This window comes from Carcharhinus amblyrhynchos, chromosome 33 (assembly GCF_965287045.1).
Source record: "Carcharhinus amblyrhynchos chromosome 33, sCarAmb.v2.hapA, whole genome shotgun sequence".
Lineage (NCBI taxonomy): Eukaryota > Metazoa > Chordata > Chondrichthyes > Carcharhiniformes > Carcharhinidae > Carcharhinus > Carcharhinus amblyrhynchos.
Window position 1 is genome coordinate 8,522,792 of NC_137356.1, and position 27,956 is coordinate 8,550,747.

A 27,956-nucleotide genomic window follows, 5' to 3' on the forward strand; every position below is an offset into this window, starting at 1 on the left:
GAAGGACCGAATGGTGTCCTCCCCTTATTTCCTATGTTTCTCTGCTTCTGATAGTGTAATTTTAATAGGGTACTTTCGCTACTGCTATGAATTCTGGGATAGTTGTACCTCCATGGTTTGCTTCTTTTTCTCTACTCGTTGCCCCCAAGAGTTCATTCTGAAAAAATACTGGCACTGATGTTAGCTTGAGAATCCAGTGAGGAGTTGGAAGAGAAAGGGGACGGGGAGAATAACGATGAAATTTGATCTGATTTTCTTCCTCCCCCCCAATTTATTATTTTTTTTTTTGCAGCTCCCCAGGTGTAGACCTGAAGACATCTCTGGATGAGTGTATGTCAGCTATGGACTTGTTTCTTAACAACCAATTCAATGAGAGCCTGGAGATGCTGAAACCAAGGTAAACTTTCCAACTGAGTAACCTTTGCAGCACTGCTCATTATCCCCGACTTAACCTCCTAATCTGGGCTGTGCTGGAGGAGTGCTGCACTGTCAGAGGCACTGCCCTTGACTCTTCTCTGTCTCTTTAGGTGGGTCTGGTAGATGTTAAGGACCCGCATAGTTCTGTCGAAAGGACAAATGTGCCTTCAGCTGCCTGGATCATAATCTCTGGAACTCCCTCCCTACACCTCTCCACCTCAGTATCCATTAAGACAGGTAGCATGGTGCTACAGTGGTTAGCGCTGCTTCCTCATAGCATCAGGGACCTGGGTTCAATTCCCTACCTTGGGTCACTGTCTGTGAAGTGCTTGCACGTTCTCCCTGTGTCTGACTGGGTTTCCTCCCACAGTCCGAAAGATGTGCTGTTTAAGTGCATTGGCTGTGCTAAATTCTCGAACAGGTGCTGGACTGTGGCGACTTGGAGATTTTCACAGCAACTTCATTGCAGTGTTAATGTAAGCCTACTTTCTCTACACCCTGCCTATGAACGTAACGCTACATTCTGTACCATGGTGACAGATGAGTGGAACAGTGGCACAGTGGTTGGCACTGCTGCCTCACAGCGCTAGGGACACTTATTCAACTCCCTGCCCTGGTCACTATCTGTGCGCAGTCTGCATGTTCTCCCCATGTCTGCGTGGGTTTCCTCCCTCAGTCCAAAAGACGTGCTGGTTGGGTGCATTGGCTGTGCTAAATTCTCCCTCTGTATCTGAACAGGCTCTGGAGTGTGGCGACTAGGGGATTTTCACAGTAACTTCATTGCAGTGTTAATGTAAGCCTACTTGTGACACTAAATAACTTTAAAATAAACTTCAAACTCTTCATCTAACTTTTTGACCAAGCTTTTGACCAATTATCCTAACATCTCCCGAGGCCTTAGTGTTATACCTTGTTTTATAATATTCCTACAAAGTTCCTTGGTAGGGTTTATCATGCTTAGGGTGCTATATCAAAGATGTGCGGGTTAGGTTGATTGGCCATGCTTAAATTGCCCTTAGTGTCCTGAGATGTGTAGGTTAGAGGGACTAATGGGTAAAATATGGGGGTAGGGCCTGGGTGGGATTGTGGTCGGTGCAGACTCGATGGGCTGAATGGCCTTTTTCTGTTCTATATGATTTCTATGATCAATATAAATTATTGTTAAATACTAAGCATCTGTTTTTTTAAGTTAAATATGACATTTTCTGTCCCTTCTTACTCCTTATGTTAGAAGATCGATGATGTAGATTTTTAAAGCAATTTACTGATTTTTACCATCAGTAACAACAACTGAAGCTCCCAGAAATTAGAATCTGAACAGCAAGTAGCTTTAATATCTTTACACCAGAGAAGAAAGCTATAGTTTCTGCTTAACATTGTGTGTGAACACATGTATGAGTGTGTGTGTGTGTGTGAACATGTGTGCACACATGCACGTGTATGTGTGTTTGCACACGTGTGTGTTCCCGCGTGCACACCTGCAATTTAGCATGGCCAGTCCACCTAACCTGCACATCTTTTTGGGAGGGAATCAGAGCACCCAGAGGAAACCCACGCAGACATGGGGAGAACGTGCAAACTCCGCACAGACAGTGACCTGAGGCCGGAATTGAACCCGGGTCACTGGCGCTGTGGGACAGCAATGCTAACCACTGTGTCATCGTGCCGCCCAACTGTGCCACTTGGGTTCAGTAACTTGTCTCTCGTCTGTTTGACAGGGTGAAGGACAGCATGTACCACGCTCTGATATATGCCACCATTTTGGAAATGCAGGCCATGATGACCTTTGAACACGATGACATCATCAGTGCTGGCCACACGATGAAAGAAGCCCAGGAGATTTGTCAAAGGTACACCTCTGGTGGGGGGGGGAAGTGGGGCTGGAGAGCGTGGGGGGAGAGGGGGCTGGGATGGAGTGCGTGGGGAGGGGAACGTGTTAAGTGTTTTTGGGCTATTGGACGTTGGTTGCTTTCGCTGCAGAGTCGATGGGCTGAATGGCCTCCTTTTGCACTGTAGGATTCTATTCTTAGCCATTCAGTGGGTTCAAGTTCAGTACAGGGACTGACAGTAAAAGGCCTTCTTGGGTCCATCCATTGGTTTGGATAGAAGGGGGACATCACTGATATGAGTTTTGAATTTCTTTTATTGAACAGAACTAATTAACACGATAAAAGTGAAAAGAGAAAGTAAAGCAAACTTGGAGACTGCCTTTTACTGCCGTACTGAACTTGAACCCACTGAATGGCTAAGAATAGAATCCTACAGTGCAGAAGGAGGCCATTCAGCCCATTGAGTCTGCACCGAACACAATCCTAAACAGGCCCTATTCCTGTTGCACTATTCCCCATGCACTTACCCTAGCTAGTCACATTGAGGGAGAATATAGCATGGCCAGTCTACCTAACCAGCACATCTTTTGGACTGTGGGAGGAAACCTGAGCACCCAGAGGAAACCCACACAGACATGGGGAGAATGTGCAAACTCCACATAGACAGTGACCCAAGACGGGAATCGGGGCTGTGAGACAACAGTGCTAACCGCTGTGCCATTCCAAAATGGCTCTTGAAAACAAACTGAAAAAACACACACTAAAATCCAAACTATATGTCAACCCTTATCTCGTTATTAGAAATATCTTTTGTAGTCTGTCTCTGATTTTGAAAAAACAGTCCCTGCAGCTGCTGTTATGCTGTTGTTTGCCTGCGTTGTGTACCCTTCAGGAATGCAGTCAATTTTTAGCTAACCTTTAGCCTTCTGATTCTACATGCAGTTGTGTTAGCAGAGTTGGTTGTACAGGCAGGACTGTCTTAAAATGAAGTCTCTGCACTGACTGAAGCATGATGTGGATGTGCCAGAGTTGGACTGGGGGGTAAACACTGTAAGAAGTCTCACAATACCAGGTTAAAGTCCAACGGGTTTGTTTGGTAGCAAAAGCCACTAGCTTTCGGAGCGCTTGCTACCCCTTCCTCAGGTGAGTGGGAGTTCTGTTCACAAACAGGGCATATAAAGACACAAACTCAATTCACAAAATAATGGTTGGAATGCAAGTCTTTCCAGGTAATCAAGTCTTAAAGGTACAGACAATGTGAGTGGACAGAAGGTTAAGCACAGGTTAAAGAGATGTGTATTGTCTCCAGCTAGGACAGTTAGTGAGATTTTGCAAGCCCAGTCAAGTTGTGGGGGGTTACAAATATGTTCATGCCACACTAAGATAACCTCAACCATGAACCTGGTTGAGGCCGTCTTCATGTGTGTGGAAGTTGGCTATCAGTCTCTCCTCAGTGACTCTTCAAGGTCATGTGCCTGGGCTTGCAAAATCTCACTAACTGTCCTGGCTGGAGACAATACACATCTCTTTAACCTGTGCTTAACCCTCTCACATTGTCTGTACCTTTAAGACTTGATTACCTGTAAAGACTCACATTCCAAACATTAGTTTGTAAACTGAGTTTATGTCTTTACATGCCCTATTTGTGAACAGAACTCCACTCACCTGATGAAGGGGCAGCGCTCCAAAAGCTAGTGGCTTTTGCTACCAAATAAACCTGTTGGACTTTAACCTGGTGTTGTGAGACTTCTTACTGACTGAAGCAAGGCTAAGCAGCCATTTGATCCTGGCTGATATGCTCCTCATCCCCATTTTCCTGCTTTCTCCCCATAACCCTTCAACCCATTACCAATTAAAAATCTGTCTCACTCCTCCTTAAATTTACTCACTGTCCCAGCACCCACCGCACTCTGGGGTAGCGAATTTCACAGATTCACAACCCTTTGGGAGAAGTAGTTTCTCTGTTTTAAATTTGCTGCCCCTTATCCTAAGACTGTGACCTCTCGTCCTAGAATGTCCCACAAGAGGAAGCATCCACTCCACGTCTACTTTATCCACACCTTTTATCATCTTGTAAACCTCAATTTGATCTCCCCTCGTTCTTCTAAATTCCAGAGAGTATTGGCCTAAACTGTTCAATCTCTCTTCATACAACAAACCCCTCATCTCTGGAATCAATCCTCTGAACTGCCTCCAATGCCACTATATCGTTCTTCAAATAACAAGACCAAAACTCTACATGATATGTCATGTTTGAGACCAGTTTAGGATTGCAGTGAGAACCAAGAGGGGCCTGGAAGTTGGCAGTATTGAGGATGTGGAATGTTGGCAGACCACCCTCTGCTGGTGGGCAGAGGGTCATGGGTGGTGAGGGGCGGGTGGGTCAATGATGCTGGCATGGAGGAACTAAGCTCTCTCTCATTTGGGGGCCTCCACAGCTGGCTCCACCAATGGGTGAGATGGACAGACAACCATCTCTGAGGAATTTATGGGAAATTCCACGTGAAAAATTAAATTGGCCAATTTGGACATTGCTAATTTGAATGTTCCTTGCCATTTCAAACTCAGGCTGTTAAAAGCATCTCATTACTGCCACCAGCTCCTGTATTTGCCTGCAATTATTTACATACTGATAAGGATAGACTCATTCCCAGGACACAATCATTTTGACAGAACATGACTATTGTGGGGGCGTCTTGCAATTCATTTGGGGTTACGGGTTACCGTAGCAACGTGCACTCTTACGTGCATGTTGTAATCCGGGCCTATAGATAGCGATGGCAGAGGCTCCGAGGTCCTTCCCTATAGGTGGCTGACCAGGAATCTCTCCCACTCTTCCAGCCTTGTGTTGGTGTGTGTTGGAAGGATTTTCAGTTTGGCCATCGTGTGATCATCTAGTCCTGAAGTGGGCCTCGATCCCTTCTGGCCCAGAGCCCCGGTTCACTACCCATGGTGCTGCAAGGTCTCGTAGTATCCCTACATTGCTGAAGGAGGCCATTCAGCTCATCAAGTCTGCACTGACCCTATTATAGAAAGGATATTATTAAACTAGAAAGAGCACAGAAAAGATTTACTACGATGCTTCCAGGACTTAGAACATAGAACCTTACCGTGCAGAAACAGGCCCTTCGGCCCATCAAGTCTGCACCGACCACAATCCCACCCAGGCCCGACACGTTTACCCGCTTATCTCTCTAACCTACACATCTCATTACACTAAGGGGCAATTTTAGCATGGCCAATCAACCTAACCCGCACATCTTTGGACTGTGGGAGGAAACCGGAGCACCCGGAGGAAACCCACGCAGACATGAGGAGAATGTGCAAACTCCACACAAACAGTATGACTTGATGGTTTGAGTTATGGGGAGAGGCTGGGTAGACTGGGATTTCTTTCTCTGGAGCGTAGAAGGTTTAGGGGGTGATCTTATTGAGGTCTATAAATTAATGAGGGGCACAGATTAGTTAGATAGTCAACATCTTTTTCCAAAGATGGGGTGTCTATAATCAGGGGGCATAGGTTTCAGGGGAGAGATACAAAAGAGTCTGGAGGGAATTTTTTTCAGAGGGTGATGAGGGACTGGAACAAGCAGCCAGAGGTAATATTAATATTGTACCCAGAGGTGGGGGCAATTTTGTCTTTTATAAAGCATTTAGACCGTTACATGGGTAAGATGGGCATAGAGGGATGAGGGCCAAATGCGGGCAATTGGGACCAGCTTAGGGGTTTAAAAGGGTGGCAAGGGCAGGTTGGGGGTGTAGAGGGCCATGTGGGACGTGGGGGTAGTGGGGGGGAGGTGGGGTGTGGGGAGGATTGGGGTGTGCAGGTAGGAAAGTGGAATTTAGGGCACAGGCAGGTCAGCCATGATCTTATTGAATGGAGGAGCAGAGTCGAGAGGGGGGGAGGGACAGGGTGAAGGTCTACTCCTGCTCCTATTCCCTTTGCTCTGATGTGTGTGTTTGCCTGCTGACGCTCTGAGGAGTGCCCAGTCGAACAGTTTGTCCTAACCGACTGCTTTGTCGCCAGCAGGTTTCGGAAGAAATCGACCGTTGTCGGCTCACTCTCCAGTCTCGTGAACAAGCCGGTTGGTGACCATTTCACAGAAGGTTTGTGTGTTTTGGGAAAGTGAAACTTTGGAGATGATCTCCCGACTAATCACCAGTCGACAGATTACAGCTTGTATTTATAGAGCTTTAACATCTTAAAACATCAAAAGACGTGCGGGTTAGGTGGATTGGCCATGCTAAATTGTCCCTTATGTCGAGGGATTAACAGGGTTATGGGAATATGGCCTGGGTGGGATTGTGGTCGGGGTGTAGATGCGATGGGCCCAATGGCTTCCTTCTGCACTGTTAGGAATTCCGTGATCCAAAGCTGTTTCACAGGCAATGGCTTGGTGCTAGTATTGCTAGGCTGTTCATCCAGAAACTCAGCTAATGTTCTGGGGACCCGGGTTCGAATCCCACCAGGGCAGATGGTGGAATTTGAATTCAATAAAAAAAATCTGTAATTTAGAATCTACTGATGACCATGAAACCATTGTCGATTGTCGGAAAACCCATCTGGTTCACTAATGTCCCTTTAGGGAAAGAAATCTGCCGCCCTGGTCTGGCCTACATGTGACTCCAGAGCCACAGCAAAGTGGCTGACTGTCAACTGCCCTCAACTCCAGAACTGGTGCCACAGTGGTTAGCACTGCTGCCTCATAGCACCAGGGACCCGGGTTCGATTCTGGCCTCAGATTCCTGTTTGTGTGGAGTTTGCACATTCTCCTCGTGCCTGTGTGGGTTTCCTCCGGGTGCTCCGGTTTCCTCCCACACTCCGGGTTAGGTTGATTGGTCATGCTAAACTGCCTCGTAGTGTCGGGGATTAGCAGGGTAAATATGTGGTGTCACGGTGATAGGGCCTGGGTGGGATTGTGGTTGGTGCAGACTCAATGGGTCGAATGGCCTCTTCTGCACTGTAGAGATTCTGTGATAGGGATGGGTAATAAATGCTGGCCAGCCAGCGACACCCATGAATGAATAAAAAAGATGAGTTGAGGCATGGTCGGAGGTGACAACGAGTCTTTCTGTCGCAATTAAAATGGGCTGAATGGCCTCCTTTAGTGTTGTACCACTCTACAATTCTCCTGTTTGTCCTTGTCCACCCCAACCACACCTTCTGCCACTTTCTGTAATGAAGGTGCCTTTGCTTTTCTTTTGTTAAAGTTTGATTTGGGTTTAATCATGGTCCAGTTAATGCAAGGTTCAATTCATGTCTGTATCAGATTAACATGTCACAGCTTGTCTAGCCGTGAAGCCAATTTAATTAGCATATCTCTTCACCCTTGTCACCATTCATCAGACTTCCTGCTCTGATCACTCGCCAATAACGCCCTGTTGGCAGTGGACCCCAGACCAGACGAGATTAAGATCAGGCTTTGCTGCGACGTCCTCTGCAGTCGCATAGCCTGGCTGAGCATGCATTAACCTGACCACTCGGGTGATGTACTGGAGGGAGACGGGAGCAAGACTAGATATCCTCTAGGTGAGGGGGTAGGCCTGGTGGGGCTGAAGTGGAGGGTAGGAGGTTATGGGCGAAGGGACAGGTGGGGGATAGTAAAAGCTTTAAAGTTGATTTATTCGTGTCACAAGTAGGCTTTCATTAACACTGCAGTGAAATTACTGTGAAAATCCCCTAGTCACCACAGTTCGGCACCTGTTCGGGTACACTGAGGGAGAATTTAGCACGGCCAATGCACCCTAACCAGCAAACCCTTTTTTTACTGTAGGGATTCTATTTATAGAATACAGTGCAGAAGGAAGCCACTTGGCCCATCGACAATCCCCACCCAGGCCCTAACTCTGTAATCCTACATATTTATCCTAGCTAGTCCCCCTGACACTAAGGGACAATTTTTGGCATGGCCAATCCATCTAACCCGCACATCTTTGGACTATGGGAGGAAACTGGAGCATCGGGAGGAAACGCACGCAGACACGGGGAGAATGTGCAGACTCTACACAGACAATGTAATGAACCGGGGTCCCTGGCACTGTGCCACCATGTTGCCCCTGCCATCCTAAAAACTGGAAGGAGAAATATTTTCCAATGTTCTTGACGCTCATCACTGCAGGGGTTACAAAATGGCCCCTACGTTGGCAACCCCTAGACCAGGTGTAGCACACTCTCGATACAGACTGAAACTCCACCGTTCATTCCCTGGCCAGCAATAGGGCCAGGAGTAAGTCAGACTGCCCCTAGAGATTGAACATCATTCCCAACAATCTGCTTCATTCTCCATGACAACTGCTTAACATGCCATAGCGCGACATCCAGGATTCGATGTCTCATTTAGGAGTTTCTACCCCCGATTTTGTTTTATTCATTCATGGGATATGGGTATCACTGGCTGGGCCAGCATTTATTGCCCATCCCTAGTTGCCCAAGGGCAGTTCTGAGCCAATCGCTGTAGCTCTGGAGTCACGTGTAGGCCAGACCGGGTAAGGACGGCAGATTTCCTTCTCTAAAGGATATTAGTGAATCAGATGGGTTTTTCCAACAATCGACAATGGTTTCATGGTCATCAGTAGATTCTTAATTCCAGATGTTTTTTATTGAATTCAAATTCCATCAGAACCAGGGGGCGTAGCCTCAAAATAAGGGGGAGTGGATTTATGACTGAGTTGAGGAGGAACTTCTTCTCCCAAAGGGTTGTGAATCTGTGGAATTCCCTGCCAGTTGAGGCTCCCTCATTGAATGTTTTTGAGGCAAGGATAGATACATTTTTGAACAGTAAAGGAATTAAGGGGGTTATGGTGAGCGGGAGGGTGAGCGGAGCTAAGTCCATGAAAAGATCAGCCATAATCTTATTGAATGATGGAGCAGGCTCGAGGGGCCAGTTGGCCTACTCCTGCTCCTAGTTCTTCTGTTCACCGTTTGCCGTGTCGGGATTCGAACTTGGATCCCCCAGAAGATTAGTTGAGTTTCTGGACTAATTGTCTAGCAATAATACCACTAGGCCATCACCTCCCCCTTAATAATGACTTGCTGGGGTTTTATATTTTTTGAAGGAGGGGGTGAAAGAAAGATGAGGATTTGCATCTATATAGCACCTCCCATGACCACTGGATGTCTCAAAGTGTGTACAGCCAGTGAAGTACTTTTTAAAGCATCATCACTGTAACAAACACAGCAGCTAGTTTGCACACAGCAAGATCCCAGAAACAGCAATGTGATCAGGACATATACTCTCTGGAATGTAGAAGAATGAGGGGAGATCAAATTGAGGTGTACAAGATGATAAAAGGTGTGGATAAAGTAGACGTGGAGTGGATGTTCCCTCTTGTGGGACATTCTAGGACGAGGGGTCATCGTCTTAGGATAAGGGGCAGCAAATTTAAAACAGAGAAACTACTTCTCCCAAAGGGTTGTGAATCTGTGGAATTCGCTACCCCAGAGTGCGGTGGGTGCTGGGACAGTGAGTAAATTTAAGGAGGAGTGAGTCAGATTTTTAATTGGTAATGGGTTGAAGGGTAATGGGGAGAAGGCAGGAAAATGGGAATGAGGAGCATATCAGCCATGATCGAATGGTGGGGTGGACTCGATGGGCTGAATGGCCTATTTCTGCTCCTATACCTTATGAACTTAAGATCAGAGAATTTGCTTTTACTTTATGCTGACGGATGTAGGCCTGGGCCTCAGGGAGATTCCCCCCTCCCCCCACCCTTCTATAAAACAACACCTTTGGGATCTACCCAAGCAGACAGACAGGTCCTTGGTTCAATGCCTTATCCACCTCCGGCAGTGCGGCACTCCCTCGGTACTGCACTCAGGCGTCTGTCTGGATTTCTGTGTTCATGCCCTGCAACCAAAGGCCACGAAAGGGTCCCAGGCCCTTTGCCTTTTGGGCTGAAGGCTACACTGGCAAGGCTGCCATCTGATGCTCAGACCCGACTGGGTTGAGAGGTTGGTGATAGACCTCCGTCTTTGGGATCTGCTGCAGGCGATTGGATCGATTATATTTAGCAGGAGTTGTTAAAGGTTTCTTATTTATTTGTGGGACGTTTGGGTCGCTGGCTGGCCTAGTTGCCCCTTGAGAAGGTGATGGTGAGTTGCCTTCTTGAATCGCTACCGTCCATGTGCTGTGGGTTGACCCACACTGCCGTTAGGAGGGGAATTCCAAGATTTTGACCCAGCAACTGTGAAGGAACGGTGATATATTTCCAAGTCGGTGAGTGTTCCCACATACCTGCTGCGCTTGTCCTTCTAGATGGAAATGGTGGTGGGTTTGGAAGGTGCTATCTAAGGACCTTTGGTGAATTGCTGCAGTGCATCTTGTAGATAGTACACACTGCTGGTACTGAGCGTCGGTGGTGGAGGGAGTGGATGTTGTGGATGTGATGCCAATGTAGCCTGGGATTGGAGCCACCAGGTAGACCAGGACAAGCAGTCAGGACAATCCCCCTTGCTAAAGGACACTGGTGGACTAATTTGGGTATTTAATTTGATTTATTATTGTCACATGTATTGAGATACAGTGAAAAGTATTGTTTCTTGCACACTATACAGACCAACCATACCATTCATAGTGTACAAAGGGGAGAGGGAAAGGAGAGGGTGCAGAATGTAGTGTCACAGTCATAGCTAGGATGTAGAGAAAGATCAACTTAATGTGAGGTAGGTCCATTCAAAACTCTGATGGCAGCGGAGAAGAAACTGTTCTTGAGTCAGTTGGCACATGACCTCTGACTTTTGTTTAATTTGATTTATTATTGTCATGTATTAACATAGTGAAAAGTATTGTTTCTTGCGCACTATACAGACTAAACATATTGTTCATAGAGAAGGAAATGAGAAAGTGCAGATGTATCTTTTTCCCAATGGAGGAATGTGGAAGCGAGAAGGTGCGTGGGGTCCTTGATTATGGGAAGTGTAGGCAGAGTCAGTGGATGGGAGGCTGGTTTGCGTGATGGATTGGGCTACGTTCGCAACCCTTTACTGTTTCTTGAGGTCTTGGTCAGAACAGGAGCCATACCAAGCTGTGATGCGTCTAGACAGGATGCTTTCTATGGGGCATCTAAACCTTCCAACCTGCCCATTGAGGAGGTAATTCCTAAATGAGCAGCTAGTGTCTTCCCCGGTTAGTGATTTGGTTGTACAGAACTTGAGCATTGTTAAAAAAGCCATCTGTCACAGCTGTTCATCTTGCACCCATCTGACCAATCGCAAGAAAACCAATGTCAAGAGAAACAACACTTTACACTGTATGTACTCTATCTTCTTCTCCTTAATCTGTCCCTTGGTCCTCCTTTGCTGAATTCTGAACTGCTCCTGATCTTCAAGTCTGTTGCTTTTTTTAATCTGATGTGGAGATGGACTGGGGTAAACACAGTGAGAAGTCTCACAACACCAGGTTAAAGTCCAACAGGTTTATTTGGTAGCAAAATCCACTAGCTTTCGGAGCACTGCCCCTTCGAACTGGGAATCGAACCCAGGTCCCTGGCCCCGTGAGGTAGCAGTGCTAACGACTGTGCCATTGTGCCACCCTTGGTATTCCTTCAATTGACCTGATGAGTGCAAGATGAAAAACTTTGACAAAATGTCTTTTCTCAGCAATTAGTGATTCTCCAACTTGCTGTAACCACCACACACACGACTGTACTCAGGGCATGACGAGTGCTGTATTTGGAATATAAAGATTAAAGACAGACCTGCAAAGGTTAACCATACCTGTCTGCATCTGTGATGATTGAATGCTATGATTTGTTTTGCAGAGGAAGTCCATGCAGAGGTCTGTTACGCAGAGTGTTTACTACAGAGAGCAGCCCTCACTTTCCTCCAGGTAAGTGCGGACAACTAATAACAGACAGAACAGCTTGATCAGAATACAGCAAAAATGCCTACGTTGGATGCTCCTTTTTTTGACATTGTGCGCTTAAATATTTCACAAAGCTTCCATTTGCTCCCTCAGACAGACCTTAGAGATCCAACAGAACATTCTCCCCAGTGTCAAGGCCACGATCTACCCCTTAAGCACCAACAAAGCATGGGGTGGCGCAGTGGTTAGCACTGCGCCAAGGACCTGGGTTCGATTCTCGGCTTGGATCACTGTCTGTGTGGAGTCTGCACGTTCTCCCCGTGTCTGTGTGGGTTTACTCCGGGTGCTCTGGTTTCCTCCCACAGTCCAAAAGACATGCTGGTTAGGGTGCACTGACCGTGCTACATTCTCCCTCAGTGTACCCGAACAGGTGTCAGAGTGTTGCAACAAGGGGAATTTCACAGTAACTTCATTGCAGTGTTAATGTAAGCTTACTTGTGACACTGATAAATAAACTTTTAAAAAACCCATAATGCAGAGGTGATGGCCTAGTGGTATTATTGCTAGACTATTAATCCAGAAGAGCAGCTAATGTTCTGGGGACCCGGGTTCGAATCCCACCACAGTAGATGGTGGCATTTGAATTCGATAAAAGAAATCTGAAATTAAGAATCTACTGATGACCATGAAACCATTGTCGGAAAAACCCATCTGGTTCACTAATGTCCTGTAGAGAAGGAAATCTGCTGTCGTTACCCTGTCTGGCCTACATGTGACTCCTGAGTCACAGCAATGTGGTTGACTCTCAACTGCCTTCAGGCAACTAGGGATGGGCAGTAAATATTGGCCCAGCCAGTGATGCCCATGTCCCATGAATGCATAAAAAGTAAATTTGGCTTTCATCTCATGGGTCTAGCTGTGCCCAAATTTGATTACTGTGTTTTCTTGCACTCTGAGTGCTTTGTGACATCCAGAGGTTGTGAAAGGTGCTTTGTTGAAATGCAAGTTCTTTCTTTGACGATACCAGATCTAACGCGATTTGGCCCATTGCACCCTGCTGCAGGTACAAGATAACCTGAAGGCAAAAAACAAACTCACTCAGGGCTGACTGTTTCTGATTTCCAAAGTCCCCATTTGTGGCTAGGTTTACTTAGCCACAGCCGAGTATTTAGAGAGATACAGAGAATGGCAGATGATTTGGGGTGACACTGTGGCGCAGTAGTTAGCACTGCTGCCTCACAGTGCCAGGGACCCGGGTTCAGTTCTGCCTTTGTGTGACTGTCTATGTGGAGTCTGCACGTTCTCCCTGTGTCTACATGGGTTTCCTCCAGGTGCTCTGGTTTCCTTCCGAAGTTTAAAGACGTGCAGGTTAGGTGGATTGGCCATGCTAAATTGTCCCTTATGTCAGGGAGATCAGCAGAGGAAATCCATGGGGTTAGGGGGATAGGGCCCGGGTGGGATTGTTGATACTTTGGACTCGATGGGCTGAATGGTCCCCTTCTGTAGGGATTCTATGATTTCATTGGAGATTAAATGCAACACTAGCATGTCCCTTTCCACAGTAGTGCAGCCCCAGTTACCATCAGCCATACAGTTTGGGGAGATGGTGGTGATAATGTCATTGGGTTAGTAATCCTGAGGCCCAGGCTAATGGGGGTCAGGGTTCAAATTCCACCATGGACGGCCCCTGCATGGAATTTAAATTCAATAATAAATAAATCTGGAGTTATAATTGGGGTGGCACGGTAGCACAGTGGTTAGCACTGCTGCTTCACAGCTCCAGGGACCTGGGTTCGATTCCCGGCTCAGGTCACTGTCTGTGTGGAATTTGCACATTCTCCTCGTGTCTGCATGGGTTTCCTCCGGGTGCTCCGGTTTCCCCCCACAGTCCAAAGATGTGCGGGTTAGGTTGATTGGCCGTGCTAAAATTGTTCCTTAATGTCCTGGGATGCGTAGGTTAGAGGGTAAAATGTGTAGGGGTATGGAGGTAGGGCCTGGGTGGGATGGTGGTCGGTGCAGACTCGATGGGCCGAAGGGCCTCTTTCTGCACTGTAGGATTCTATGATTCTATAAGGCAGCCTCAGTAATTTTTTTTAACTCAAATTCTACCTCAGTGGAATTTGAACTTGAGTCCAGGTCTCTGATGTTCAGTAATTCCATCTTCTCACATACTTTGTTCTTGGCTGAGACTGAAGCAGCGCAGTTGGTGTTAAAATGTGGACATTCCTCGTCCTGTATTTGTGCTTTCAGGATGAGAACATGGTCAGCTTCATCAAGGGAGGAATTAAAGTGAGGAACAGCTTCATGATTTACAAGTGAGTTCAGGTTGTTTTTTGTTCCCACCTTTCATTCGCAATTTCCTCCCATTCTTGAAGGCCATCAGTCCCTTCCTTGTGGCACGGTGGCACAGTGGTTAGCACTGCTGCCTCACAGCGCCAGGGACCCGGGTTCGATTCCCGGCTTGAGTCACTGTTTGTGCGGAGTCTGCTCATTCTCCCCGTGTCTGCGTGGGTTTCCTCTGGGTGCTGTGGTTTCCTCCCCACAGTCTGAAAGACGCGCTGATTAGGTGTATTGGCCATGCTAAATCCTCCCTCAGAGTACCCAAACAGGAGTGTGGCGACTAGGGGATTTTCACAGTAACTTCATTGCAGTGTTAATGTAAGCCTTACTTTTGACTAATAAACAAACTCAACTTTATTTTACCCACAGTGCCAGGGACCCGGGTTCGATTCACGGCCTCGGATCACTGTGTGGAGTCTGCACGTTCTCCCCGTGTCTGCGTGGGTTTCCTCCGGGCGCTCTGGTTTCCTCCCTCAGTCTGAAAGATATGCTAATTAGATGCATTGGCCGTGCTAAATTCTCCCTTAGTTACCCAAACAGGAGTGTGGCGACTAGGGGATTTTCACAGTAACTTCGTTGCAGTGTTAATGTAAGCCTTACTTGTGATACTAACAAAATGAGCTTTCTGTCTAATGTTTGCTTTCTATTTTTTTTTGTGATAATTCCCAGAGTAGACCCGGAATACTTTACCACATTTAAGCTGTGAAACGCTTTTCATAATTTTTCTCCAAAGATGTGTGGGTTAGGTGGATTGGTCATGATAAATTGCTCCTTAGTGTCGGGGGACTAGGTCTGTAAATATATGAGTTACAGGGATAGGGCCTGGGTGGGATTGTTGTCAGTGCAGACTCGATGGGCTGAATGACCTCCTCCTGCCCTGCAGATTCTTCTACTTTTGTGTCCCAAGAAGTGCAGGTTAGGTGGATTATAGAATCCTCCAGGTGATAAAATTCTGGTCTTGGTCTTCCTAAGGTGTAGTGCGCAGAGCTACTCACAGTCCTCCTGGTGTGGCCTAACCAGGGCTTTGTAAGGGATCATAACCACCAGTAGGGTCGGTGTGGAGATGCGGCATTGGACTGGGGTGGGCACTCCCCTGATGAAGGGGCAGCGCTCCGAAAGCTCGTGATACCAAATAAACCTGTTGGAACTTGGAACCTGGTGTTGAGACTTCTTACTGTACCAAACAGCCTGGTTCTGTCGAGCAAATTTGTTGTGATATAAATCGAAATTGCTGTCCCTGGGATACTGATTGGGAGACATTATTAATCCTGTGGAGTTGTCATCCTCCACATATAAGCCTTTGTAGCTCAGGTGGCTTTCTGGACTACCTTGGCATCACAGCCAGGTTCTAACATAGGACCATAGAAAAGTTTAAGTTTAAAGATTATTTATTAGTGTCACAAGTAGATTTACGTTAACACTGCAATGAAGTTACTGTGAAAATCCCCTAGTCACTACGCTCCAGCGCCTTTCGGGTTACACTGAGGGAGAATTTAGACTGGCCAATGCACCCTAACCAGTGAGTTTTTCGAACTGTGGGAGGAAACCCATGCAGACACGGGAGGATGTGCAGACTCTGCTGATCCAAGCCGGGAATCGAACCTGGGACCCTGGTGCTAACCACTGTGCACAGAAGGAGGCCCATCTTGTCCATCCCAGCCTGAGGCCACTTCGTAATCCCACCTTCCTGGCCCCAGCCCACAGCCCTGTAGCTTACAGCACTTAAGGTGCAGATCCAGGTACTTTCTAATAGAGTTTAGGGTCTTTGTCTCCACCACCAACTTGGACAGTGAATTCCAGACACCCACCCTCCTCTGTAAGAAAGTTCTTCCTCATGTCCCTTCTGCACCTATTGCCACTTACCTTGAATCTATGTCCCCTGGTTCAAAGGGAAACAATTCTCTTCTGTCCATACTATCTCTATCTCATCTAGTCTCCAAGAAGGGAGCAACTGGATCGAGTCCAGTTGAACCCCTGGCTTAAATGATCTTCTGATACCCTCTGGGGCTACCTGGGGTATTTGGATACTGCCTTCGTGGTGAGATTGATTAACATTGAAACTAGAAGCAGGAGGAGGCCATTCAGCCCTTTGAGCCTGCTGTGCCATTCATTTTGATCATGGCTGATCATCGGATTCAATATCCTGATTTCCCCCCTTTCCCCACCTATATGCCTTGATTCAAAGCATCCCTGTGGTGCAGGAGATGTGGAGATGCCGTTGGACTGGGGTAAACGCAGCAAGAAATCTCACAACACTTGGTATTGTGAGACTTCTTACTGTGCAGAAGGAGGCCATTTGGCCCATCGGGTCTGCACCCACAACAATCCCACCTAAGCCCTATCCCAGTAATCCCATATATTTATCCTGCTAATCCCTCTTTTCCTTTGTTGTTGGCAGGGAGCTCCACAGTTTCCTACAGTCAAATCTCTTCAGTAAAGGACCGAATCACTCGCATTTAGAAGGAGGCGTTTCGTTAGGAATCGGAGCGTTTAACCTGGTAAGGTGGGAACTGGAAGTGACTTGTTCATTAAGGGAGAGGCTCAAGGCAGAAGGGGAAATCTTTGGGATCCCTCTGGCTGGAGTTGTGTGCCATCGGGCCAAATGGAGAGCTTCAGCTTTCCTTAAAGCCATTCGATTCCAGCACGCGCCGTGACTCCCCGGGAGGCACCTTCGCCTCCGAGGCAGAAGGTGATGGGTTCACGTCCCAGTCCAGAGACATGAGTGCAGAAACTGAGCTGATGCTTTCGGTGAGACACCGAGAGAGACTTTCGGGTGAGACAGCATGGTGGCACACTGGTTAGCTCTGCTGCCTCACAGCGTCAGGGACCCCGGTTTGATTTTGGCTTTGGGTCACTGTCTGTGCGGAGTCTGCACGTTCCCTCTGTATCTGTGTGGGTTTCCTCCGGGTGCTCTGGTTTCCTCCCACAGTCCGAAAGATGTGTTGGGTGGATTGGCCATGCTAAATTGCCCCTTAATGTCCAAAGCTGTGTAGGTTAGGTGGATTGGCCATGATAAATTGCCCGTTAATAAATGAAGATGTGCAGGTTAGGTGGGTTGGCCATGGTAACTGTGCAGGGATATAGGTTAGGGCAGGGGGGGTTGGGCCCAGAGAGTTGGTGCAGGTTTGATGACTGAATGGCCTTTTTCTGCACTTTAGGGATTCTATGGTCTCTCTGGTCTTCTCCGAGGTAACAACTCTCTGTTTTGACTTGTCCTGTGTTTTTGTCTCCAGGCGCTGTCCCTGTTCCCCACGAGGATCCTGAAACTGTTGGAGTTTGCTGGCTTCTCTGGTGACAAGGTAGGGACTGGATGTTTGGCCATTTTTACCTTGAAAGGAGGTGGTGGAGAAGGGACCTTTTACAGGGGCACACGGGGAGTGAATGGTGAATCGAGGGAGGTCAGTGTAGGGTGTCCCGTAAAAGGGGGAACGTGAGCTGAAGCTGATGAAAGGAAAGTTTAGGATGCACACGAGGAGTGCTGCCTTGGTGCGCGTGTTAAGGAGGTTAAGGCCATTGACTTGTTGAGGTGCAGTGATGGGAGGGAATGTAGCTTTTTATTATTGATGGATAGGTAACCTTTTCTAAAGCAGTTGCCAAACAGGCCAGACCTGAGATGAGGGGAGATGTTTCTTCCACGGCGAGTGGTCTGACTGTAAGGGCAGTGAGAGGAAAATCTGAACTTTCTGATGGGAGTTGGATAAACACTTGGAAAGGGCTAGAGGAAGAGAGCAGGGTGACAGGGACAAATTTAGTAGTACTTTTAAAGAGCCGGCACCACTATGATGGACTGAATGGCCTCCTGTGCTGTATTATGTCTGTTTAGAGGATGTAGTTTTAAGGTGAGGGGCAAGAGCTTTAATCCCGGCATGGTGGCACTGTGGTTAGCACGGCTGCCAGGGACCCAGGTTTGATTCCCGGCTTGAGGGACTGTCTGCGTGGAGTCTGCGCGTTCTCCAAGTGTCTGCATGGGTTTCCTCCAAGGATGTGTGGGTTAGGTTGATTGGCCATGCTAAATTAACCTAGCGTCAGGGGTATTAGCAGGGTAAATATGAGCGGTTACGGGAATAGGGCCTGGGTGGGATTGTGATCGGTGCAGACTTGATGGGCCAAATGGCCTCCTTCTTCACTGTAGGGCTTCTATGGATTGAGGGGGGGTGGTGGAATATGGGGAAAAACTTTTACCCAAAGGGTGGTGATGGTCTGGAATGCGTTGCTTGGGAGGATGGTAGAGATGGGTTGCCTCACATCCTTTTAAAAAGGTCCAGAATGAGCACCTGGCACATCATAATATCCAGGGCTACGGGCCAAGTGCTGGTAGGTGGGATTAGGTGAAAGTTCAAGTGTTTCTTGCTTGTTGCGCAAACTCGATGGGCCGAAGGGCCTCTTCTGCCCTCTATGATTCTTCTATGATGTGAAGAGAGACTAAGTCGGTCAGGATTATATTCATTGGAGTTTAGAAGAGTGAGAGGGGATCGCATAGAAACTTATAAAATTCTAGCAGGGTTAGACAGGGTAGATTTAGAAAGAATGTCCCCGATGGTGGGGGGAGTCCAGAACTAGGGGGTCATCGTTTGAGGATAAGGGGTAAACCTTTTAGGACTGAGGTGAGGAGAAATGTCTTCACCCAGAGGGTGGTGAATGTGTGGAATTCACTACACACAGAAAGTAACTGAGGCCAAAACGTTGTGTGATTTCAAGAAGAAATGAGATATAGCTCTTGGGGCTAAAGGGATCAAGGGATATGGGGGGAAAGATTGGGATATTGAATTCGATGATCAGCCACGATCAAAATGAATGGCGGAGCAGGCTCGAAGGGCTGAATGGCCTGTTCCGTAATTCTGTTACTCCGCACCTCCAGGGACCTGCGTTCAATTCCCGGCTTGGGTCACTGTCTGTGCAGAGTCTGCATGTTCTCCCTGTGTCTGCGTGGTTTTCCTCCGGGTGCTCCAGTTTCCTCCCACAGTCCGAAAGACGTGCTGGTTAGGGTGCATTGGCCGTGCTAAATTCTCCCTCAGCGTACCCGAACAGGCACCGGAGTGTGGCGACTAGGGGATTTTCACAGTAATTTCATCGCAGTGTTAATATAAGCCTACTCATGACACTAATAAAATAGAAAAAACACTTCTATCATTTTAAAAGCTGAGACTATGATTGTACCTTGTGTTTTGTATTAATTAGAGAGATAGCGGTGCCCGTGTGAGACAGACTCTGTCCCTTTCTTTGTCAATTAGTCGGAATCATAATTATCTTGGTTAATTAAAGTATTCTCAATAATGCATTAATGAGTGCATCTGGCATTCTTCCCCAGCACATCTTTTCTGAGGAGGTACAAAATGAGGATATGTTCTGTACTGAGATTTATTATGAAAAGGTTTGAGAGATTATGTGGTAAAAGATAATATTCATTTGCATGCAAAGTGATAACAAGGAGGGGGGGGTGGGGAGGGGGGCAGGATTACTATCAGGAGCGTAAAGTGGGAAGTTAGAATCATAGAATAGAATCCCTACGGTGCAGAAGGAGACCATTCAGCCCATCGAGCCTACACCCGAACAGGTGCCGGAGTGTGGCAATTGGAGGATTTTCACAGTAACTTCATTGCAGTGTTAATATAAGCCTACCTGTGACAGTAATAAATAAACTCCTCCAGTACAATCACATCCTTCCTATCATGTGGAGACCAGAACTGCACACAGTGCACCAGCTGTGGCCTCACCAAAGTTTTAACAACTCCAACATGACCTTTCTGCTTTTGTAATCTCTGCCTCGATCGATAAAGACAAGTGTCCCATATGCCTTTTTCACCACCCTATTAATGCCATAGAGGTTTACAGCATGGAAACAGGCCCTTCAGCCCAACTTGTCCGTGCCACCTTTTCTGAAACACCTAAGTTAGTCCCAGTTGCCTGCATTTGGCCCGTATCCCTCTATACCCATTGTATCCATGTAACTGTCTAAACGCTTTTTAAAAGACAAAATTGTACCCGCCTCTACTACTACCTCTGGCAGCTTGTTCCAGACACCCAACACCCTGTGTGTGAAAAAATTGCCCCTCCGGACCCTTTTGTATCTCTCCCCTCTCACCTTAAACCTATGCCCTCTAGTTTTAGACTCCCCTACCTTTGGGAAAAGATATTGACAATTAGCTGATCTGTGCCCCTCATTATTTTATAGACCTCTATAAGATCACCCTTCTGCTTTCAGAGATTTGTGGACAAACACGCCGAGGTCCCTTTGTTCCATAGAACTTCCAGGTTGTCCTACCATGCATTGAGAACTTTCATTGTCAAATTATTCCTTCCAAAGTGTATCACCTCCCGATTTTCAGGGTTAAATTCCATCTGCCTCTTATCCACCCAGTTGACCATTCCGTCTATATCTCCTTGTAGCTCAAGGCACTCCGCCTCACTGTTAACCACCCGAGTAATCTTTGCGTCATCCACAAACTCACTAATCCAACCCCCACCCCCCACATAGTCATCAATGTCATTTATATAAGTGATGTATAAAGGGGACCCAGCACAGATCCCTGGCTTGTTACTGGCTTCCAGTAACAGTGCCGTATAAACGCAAGCTGTTGTTAAAATTTTTAAAGCACTCTTCACTCCCCCCCGCCTCTGGGGAAGGTTTCCCAGGTTAATTATTAGCCTATTGAATGTAGACATAAAACACACCTTTCGTAATTTTTTTCAAAAATTCATTCGTGGGACATGGGTGTCGCTGGCTGGGCCAACATTTATTGTCCATCCCTATTTGCTCCTTGAGAAGGTGGCGGTGAGCTGCCCTCTTGAATCGCTGCAGTTCACGAGCTGTGGGTTGACCCACCCCTGTCAGAGAGGAAAAGATTTATAAGGTGGGACTGGAAGATTTGAGTTATAAGGAGAGGCTGGACAGGCTGGGACTTTTCTTTTCCCCTCAAGCGTAGGAGGATGAGGGGTGACCTAATAGAGGTTTATAAAATTTATGAGGGGTATAGATAAGGTGATTAATTAAGGTCTTTTCCCCAGGGTAGGGGAGTCCAAAACTAGAGGGCAGAGGTAAAAGGTGAGAGGGGAAAGATTTAAAAGGGACCCGAGAGGTGACCTTTTCACACAGAGAGTGGTGAGTGTATGGAATGGGCTGCCAGGGGAGGTAGTAGAGGCAGGTACAATTATAATATTTAAAAGACATTTAGACAGGCACATGGATGGGAAAGGTTTACAGGGATAGGGGCCAAACGCAGGTAAATGGGGCTAGTTCTATTTAGGAATCCTGGTTGGCATGGACCAGTTGGGCCAAAGGGCCGGTTTCTGTGCTGTATATCTGTATGAATCCATGATACTATAGACAGAATTCTATGTCTTGGCTCAGGCAAAGCTCATAAAATCCCACCCGGAGAATTCCGTTCTGTGAGCCTCGATTCCAGGGTGGACGAGACGGTAAAATTCCGGACCGTGACTCCACTGCATCTCAACACCCCCGACTGCAAGCGACTAAACTTAACGACTCAAACCGGTTGTGCCCTCAGGTCTGATGTTGTTGATGTATTTTCCAACAGGAATACGGTCTGTCCCAGTTACACGATGGAGTGCTGGTGCCAAACCTTCGGGCCATTCTCTGCGTCATGCTGCTCCTGTGTTATTACACCTTCATTACTTTCATACTTGGTAAGAGAAAATGGATGGCCTCCAGATTTATTTGAGCAAAGCGCCTGTCGCGTCTCCGTGGGTGGCATGGTGGCACTGCTGCCTCACAGCGCCAGAGGCTTGGGTTCGATTCTGGGCTCGGGTCACTGTCTGTGTGGAGTTTGTACATTCTCCCCCATGTCTGTGTGGGATTCCTCTGGGTGCTCCGGTTTCCTCCCACATTCCAAAGATGTGCAGATTAGGTGGATTGGCCATGCTAAATTGCCCCCGAGTGTTCGAAGATGTGCAGATTAGGTGGATTGGCCATGCTAAATTGTCCCTTAGCCCTGGTAAGTGTATCCTGTTTTGGGGATAGGGCAGTGAAAGGGCCTGAGTGGGATGCTCTTTCAGAGAGTCAGTGCAGATTCAATGGGCCAAATGGCCTCTTTGGCACTATAGAGATTCTGTGATAACAGTAATTTGAGAGGGGAGGTACTTCTTAAGGGATCTTCTCCCCTTGTCCCTGTTCCTTCGTCCCCCTGCCCGCTGGCACTGCCAACTGAGAACACTGGCCATTCAGCCCCTCAAACCTGTTCTGCTATTCAACAAGCACATGCAGTCTGTATCCCAACTTAATCCATTTGCCTTGGCTCCATTTCCTTGCCGAACAGTTATCTACCCAATAATATTGGGGCAGCACAAAATCTTCTCAGTGACTTGCACTGTCCTGGGTTGGTTTCCATTACCTAAAGGGTTGGGGGCAAGGAATTTTAGTTTCCCAAATTTGGGTTGGGTTCTTACCTTGTTTGTACTTTCTTGATCCTTTCATCGGATGTGCTGGCAAGGCTGCCCATCCCTAATTGCCCCTGGCTTGCTGGGCCATGATGTGGCCCATTACTCGGGGGCAAGAGTCAATTACTAGGGGGCCATGTCAGAAGTGCAGTTAAGAGTCAACTATATCGCTGTTGGTCTGTAGTCACATGTAGGCCAGACCGGGTAAGGACAGCAGATTTCCTTCCCTAAATGGACGTTAGTGAACCAGATGAGTTTTTGACGAAAATTGATGATGGTTTCATGATCGCCATTGTATTCAAATTTCACCAGCTGCCATGGTGGGATTCAGACCTCCGTCCCACAGAAGGATAACCAGGGCCTCTGGATTACTAGTCCAGTGACAATACCACTAAACCTCCATCTTTTTTATTGATGACCAAACCGTATCTGCCCACTTTTTAAAAAAACCTTCATTCCCAGGAGTTACTTTGGCCTTGCCAAAGTTACCATTTGCCACCCATCCCTAATTGCCCCCTTGTGAATGTGGTGGTGGGCTGCCATTCTTAAGTGGCTGTGGTCCATAAGGTATAGATACACCCACAGTGCTGTTAGGGAGATCCGGGATTTTTGACCCAGTGACAGCGAAGGAACGGCTGATATATTTCCAAGTCAGGATGGTGAGTGACTTGGAGGGAAGTCTCAACTTTCTGATCATCCTTTGTGCACCCCCCCTGCCCCCCTCTTCACCAGTCTCTCAAGGGTATAGAGGAGGTTTGGGAGGTGCTGATACTGGGGAGGCGATGTCCTAGTGGTATTATCGCTAGACTATTAATCCAGAAACTCAGCTAATGTTCTGGAGACCAGGGTTCGAATCCCACTGCGACACGTAATGGAATTTGAATTCAATAAAAAAAATCTGGAAGTAAAGATCTAGTGATGACCATGAAACCATTGTTGATTGTTGGGAAAAATCCCATCTGGTTCACTAATGTCCCTTTAGGGAAGGAAATCTGCTGTCCTTACCCGGTCTGACCTACATGTGACTCCAGAGCCACAGCAATGTGGTTCATGCTCAACTGTTCTCAGGCTACGAGGGATGGGCAGTGAATGCTGGCCAGCCAGCGACATACCTGTTGGCATGGATGCATTAAAAAAATAGTGTTAATATGCAGATAACAGCTTTGTTTCAAAGGCCATTCGGCCCATTGAGTCTGCACTGACAACAATCCCAGGTCTTATCCCTATAACCTCATGTATTTTCCCTGCTAATCCCCCCGACACTAAGTGGCAATTTAGCATGGCCAACGCACTTAAGCCACACATCTTTGGCGGAAACCCACGCAGACACAGGGGAGAACGTGCGGACTGTGACCCAAGCCGGGAATCGAACCCGGGTCCCTGGCGCTGTGAGGCAGCAGTGCTAACCCACTGTGCCACCATCGTGGTTCGGTCGATACTGATTTTTCCCAACTTGTCAGCCAGCCCTGAGCTGCCGTTTCTCGCTGTGGAAATTCCCCTCCCTGTGGGGTACATAACTGGCAGAAGTCTACAAGATTGAGGGGCACGGACAGAGTGGATAGTCAGAAACTTTTTTCCCAGGGTGGAAGAGTCAATTACTAGGGGGCACAGGTTTAAGGTGCGAGGGGCAAGGTTTAAAGGAGATGTACGAGACAAATATTTTTACGCAGAGGGTGGTGGGTGCTATTGCTGGGGGAGGTAGTAGAAGAGGATACGATAGTGAGTTTTAAGGGGCATCTTGACAAATACATGAATAGGATGGGAATAGAGGGTCTGCGGAAGGGTAAGGGGTTTTAGTTCAGATGGGCAGCATGGGCGGTGCAGGCTTGGAGGGCTGAAGGGCCTGTTCCTGTGCTGTAAATTTTCTTTGTTCTGATTGTGGGCTCCCTCGGAGATGTATCTGTGGAGCACTCTGAAAGATCCCTTTGGGATACGCAGCGTCGCTTGCATCCAGATTCTGAAATGCTATTTTTTTTCCTCCTCTTGGATTTAGGAACGGGAGAGGAGGAAATCACTGATGCAGTGGTCCTCCTTCAGCCTTACCTCGCTCGCTATCCCAAGGTAGGAGCCGTGCCTTCATTTAATCTCTTACGAGGTCTGAGTGATGTTATCCAGTGACCAAATCTGGGGGCTGGCTTGTCCCTCCTGGGCTTGGGGGTGGGGGGGGGGGGGGGCAGAGGTCATGACCCCTCCCTCCCCTCCATTTGACCCTGCCATCGAGCTCTAGACCCAAAATGGCCATTAATGTCACAAGTAGGCTTACATTAACACCGCAATGAAGTTACTGTGAAATTCCCCTAGTCGCCACACTCCGGCACCTGTTTGGGTACACTGAGGGAGAATTTAGCACGGCCAATCCTCCTAACCAGCACGTCTTTCGGACTGTGGGAGGAAACCAGAGTACCCGGAGGAAGCCCATGCAGACGCAGGGAGAATGTGCAAACTCCTCACAGACAATGACCCAAGCCGGGAATTGAACCCAGGTCCCTGGCACTGTGAGGCAGCAGTGCTAACCACTGTGTCGCCGTACTGCCCTTGGCCCATAGCCTTGAATGTTATGATGTGCCAAGTGCTCATCCAGGTACTTTTTGAAGGATGTGAGGCCTCCACCACCCGCCCAGGCAGCACATTCCAGACCATTACCATCCTCTGGGTAAAGAGGTTTTTCCTCAAATACCCTCCCTCAACCTCCCACCCCTCACTTTTAACTTGTGTCCCTTTGTAGCTGACCCTTCAATTAAGAGGAACAGTGGCTCCCTATCTGCTCTGTCCATGCCCCTCAGAATCTTGAACACCTCAATGAGGTTGCCCCTGATTGGATGATTAAACCGATGATGGGAGAGGCTGCTTGATTGGGTGGGACAGTTGGGGACAGGAAGTCATGTGATGCACCATCCAGGAATGTGGCCAATCAGACTTGGCACCTCTGTGGCTAATGGGATCCTGTTGCTTTCTTCCCCCACAGGGCGCAATCTTCCTGTTCTTTTCAGGGAGAATTGAAGAAATCAAAGGGAATCTTGATGCGGTAAGGAACATCCCCACCAGATTGATTTTGATTTGATTTATTATGGGTCACATGTATTGGGATAGAGTGAAAAGTATTATTTCTTGTGCGCTATACAGACAAAACATAGAGAAGGAAAGGAGAGAGTGCAGAATGTAGTGTTAGTCATAGCTAGGGTGTAGAGAAAGATCAGCTTAGTGCAGGGTAGGTCCATTCAAAAGTCTGACAGCAGCAGGGAAGAAGCTGTTCTCGAGTCGGTTGGTGCGTGACCTCAGACTTTTGTATTTTTTTCCCTGTCACCTGTAGTGGGACAGAGTGAAAAGTATTGTTTCTCGCGCACTATACAGACAAAGCATACCGTTCATAAAGAAGGAAACAAGAGAGTGCAGAATGTAGTGTTACGGTCATAGCTAGGGTGTAGAGAAAGATCAACTTAGTGCGAGGTAGGTCCATTCAAAAGTCTGACAGCAGCAGGGAAGAAGCTGTTCTTGAGTCGGTTGGTGTGTGACCTCAGACTTTTGTATCTTTTTCCTGACGGAAGAAGGTGGAAGAGAGCATGGGAACCCTTTGCACAGAAGACCTGGTGTCCTGACCAGTACTTATCCGTAATCAACACTGCAAAAACAGATACTCTGGTCATTGGCACCTTGTTTGTGGGAGCTCGCTGGGTCCAAACTGCCTTTTCTAAATATCTGCTAATGTAACTGGGTGTCAGCCTCTGTTTGCGAACAGCCCAGTGAAGCACCTTGAGATCTAATACTGCGAGACGTTGTGCTACATAAATACTCGTCTAAAACAGAGTATCATAGAAAATAGGAGCGGGGAGAGGCCATTTGGCCCTTCAAACCTGCTTGGGCATTCATTGGATCATGAATAGCTTGATCCCACCTTTCCCCCTTATCACAGAATCCCTACAGTGTAGAAGGAGGCCATTTGGCCCATCGAGTCTGCACTGACAACATTCCACCCAGGCTTTATCCATAAGACATAGCGACAGAATTAGGCCACTCGGCCCATCGAGTCTGCTCCACCATTCAATCCTGGCTGATATTTTTCTCATCCCCATTCTCCTGCTTTTTTCCCTTAACCCCTGATCCCCTTTATTAATAATTCTCTCCATTACCTCACACACTTACCTTGCTAATCCCCCTCACTAAGGGCCAATTTAGCCTGGCCAATCCACCCAAGTTTCACATCTTTGGACTGTGGGAGGAAACCGGAGCGCCCGGAGGAATCCCGTGCAGACTCCACACGGACAGTGACCCGAGGCTGGAATCGAACCCGGGTCCCCTGGCGCTGTGAGGCAGCAGTGCTAACCACCCGTGCTGCCCTCAAACTCCAGATTGTTATTGAATTCAAATTTTCCCATCTGCCATGGTGGGATTTGAACCCAGGTCCCCAGAGCACCACCCTGTGTCTCTGGATTACAGAGTGCAGTGACAATACCACTCCACCACCGCCTTTTTCAGCACTGGTGGAGCAATGAAAATTCCAAGGTGCCGCTGTGGAGCAGAATTAGGCCACTCGGCCCATTGGGTCGGGTCTGCTCTGCCATGCGTGCTGCCCAGACTGTATGTTGTAGTAACTTGTATTGTGTGTGTTTGCTGTAGGCGATTGGAAGGTTCGAGGAAGGCTGCGCAGCACAGCAGGCCTGGAAGCAGTTCCACCACATGTGCTACTGGGAGCTGATGTGGTGTTTCACCTATAAGCAGCTGTGGAAAGTGGCCTACTTTTACGCTGACCTCCTCAGCAAAGAGAACCGCTGGTCTAAGGTAAGGGACTGGGAGTGGCGGGCGGCTGGGGGATGCGGTGGGAGGGGGGACGTGCGGGGCTGTTTGGGTGGGGGGACCAGTTAGTACTTAAAGAGTTAGTGTTTAAAGACTGACCACCCCCCCTCCTCAGGAATATGCAACACCAATGAATGATGGAACAGAGATTCTCCACATCAACAGCTCTGGATTTTACTTAGAACCATGGACAGGATTTTCCGGCCAAACTTACCCGGAAAATCCTGCCCGAGGTTAACGGACATTTGCATGATTCCACAAGCCCCCCTCTCCCCACTCGCCACTGTATAAGTGGAAGTACAGAAAGTGTTTCCATATTGAGGGAGACCAGGACCAAACGTAACACGTATAAGATAATCATTAATAAGTCCCAATATTTTAA

The 27,956-nt window shown here is 47.7% G+C and overlaps 1 protein-coding gene across 1 annotated transcript in view; it reads left to right on the plus strand.

Annotated features, from left to right (window-relative positions):
- LOC145361121 (tetratricopeptide repeat protein 39A) overlaps positions 1–27,956 on the plus strand; it is a 69,432-nt gene that overhangs the window by 23,573 nt on the left and 17,903 nt on the right. The window contains exons 2-12 of the mRNA XM_080216739.1: positions 293–397; positions 2,136–2,267; positions 6,277–6,353; positions 12,006–12,073; positions 14,300–14,364; positions 16,788–16,887; positions 17,623–17,688; positions 21,925–22,033; positions 24,777–24,844; positions 25,749–25,808; positions 27,398–27,559. Coding sequence (XP_080072865.1) covers positions 293–397; positions 2,136–2,267; positions 6,277–6,353; positions 12,006–12,073; positions 14,300–14,364; positions 16,788–16,887; positions 17,623–17,688; positions 21,925–22,033; positions 24,777–24,844; positions 25,749–25,808; positions 27,398–27,559 — 1,012 coding nt within the window. The remainder of the gene's footprint in view (positions 1–292; positions 398–2,135; positions 2,268–6,276; positions 6,354–12,005; positions 12,074–14,299; positions 14,365–16,787; positions 16,888–17,622; positions 17,689–21,924; positions 22,034–24,776; positions 24,845–25,748; positions 25,809–27,397; positions 27,560–27,956) is intronic.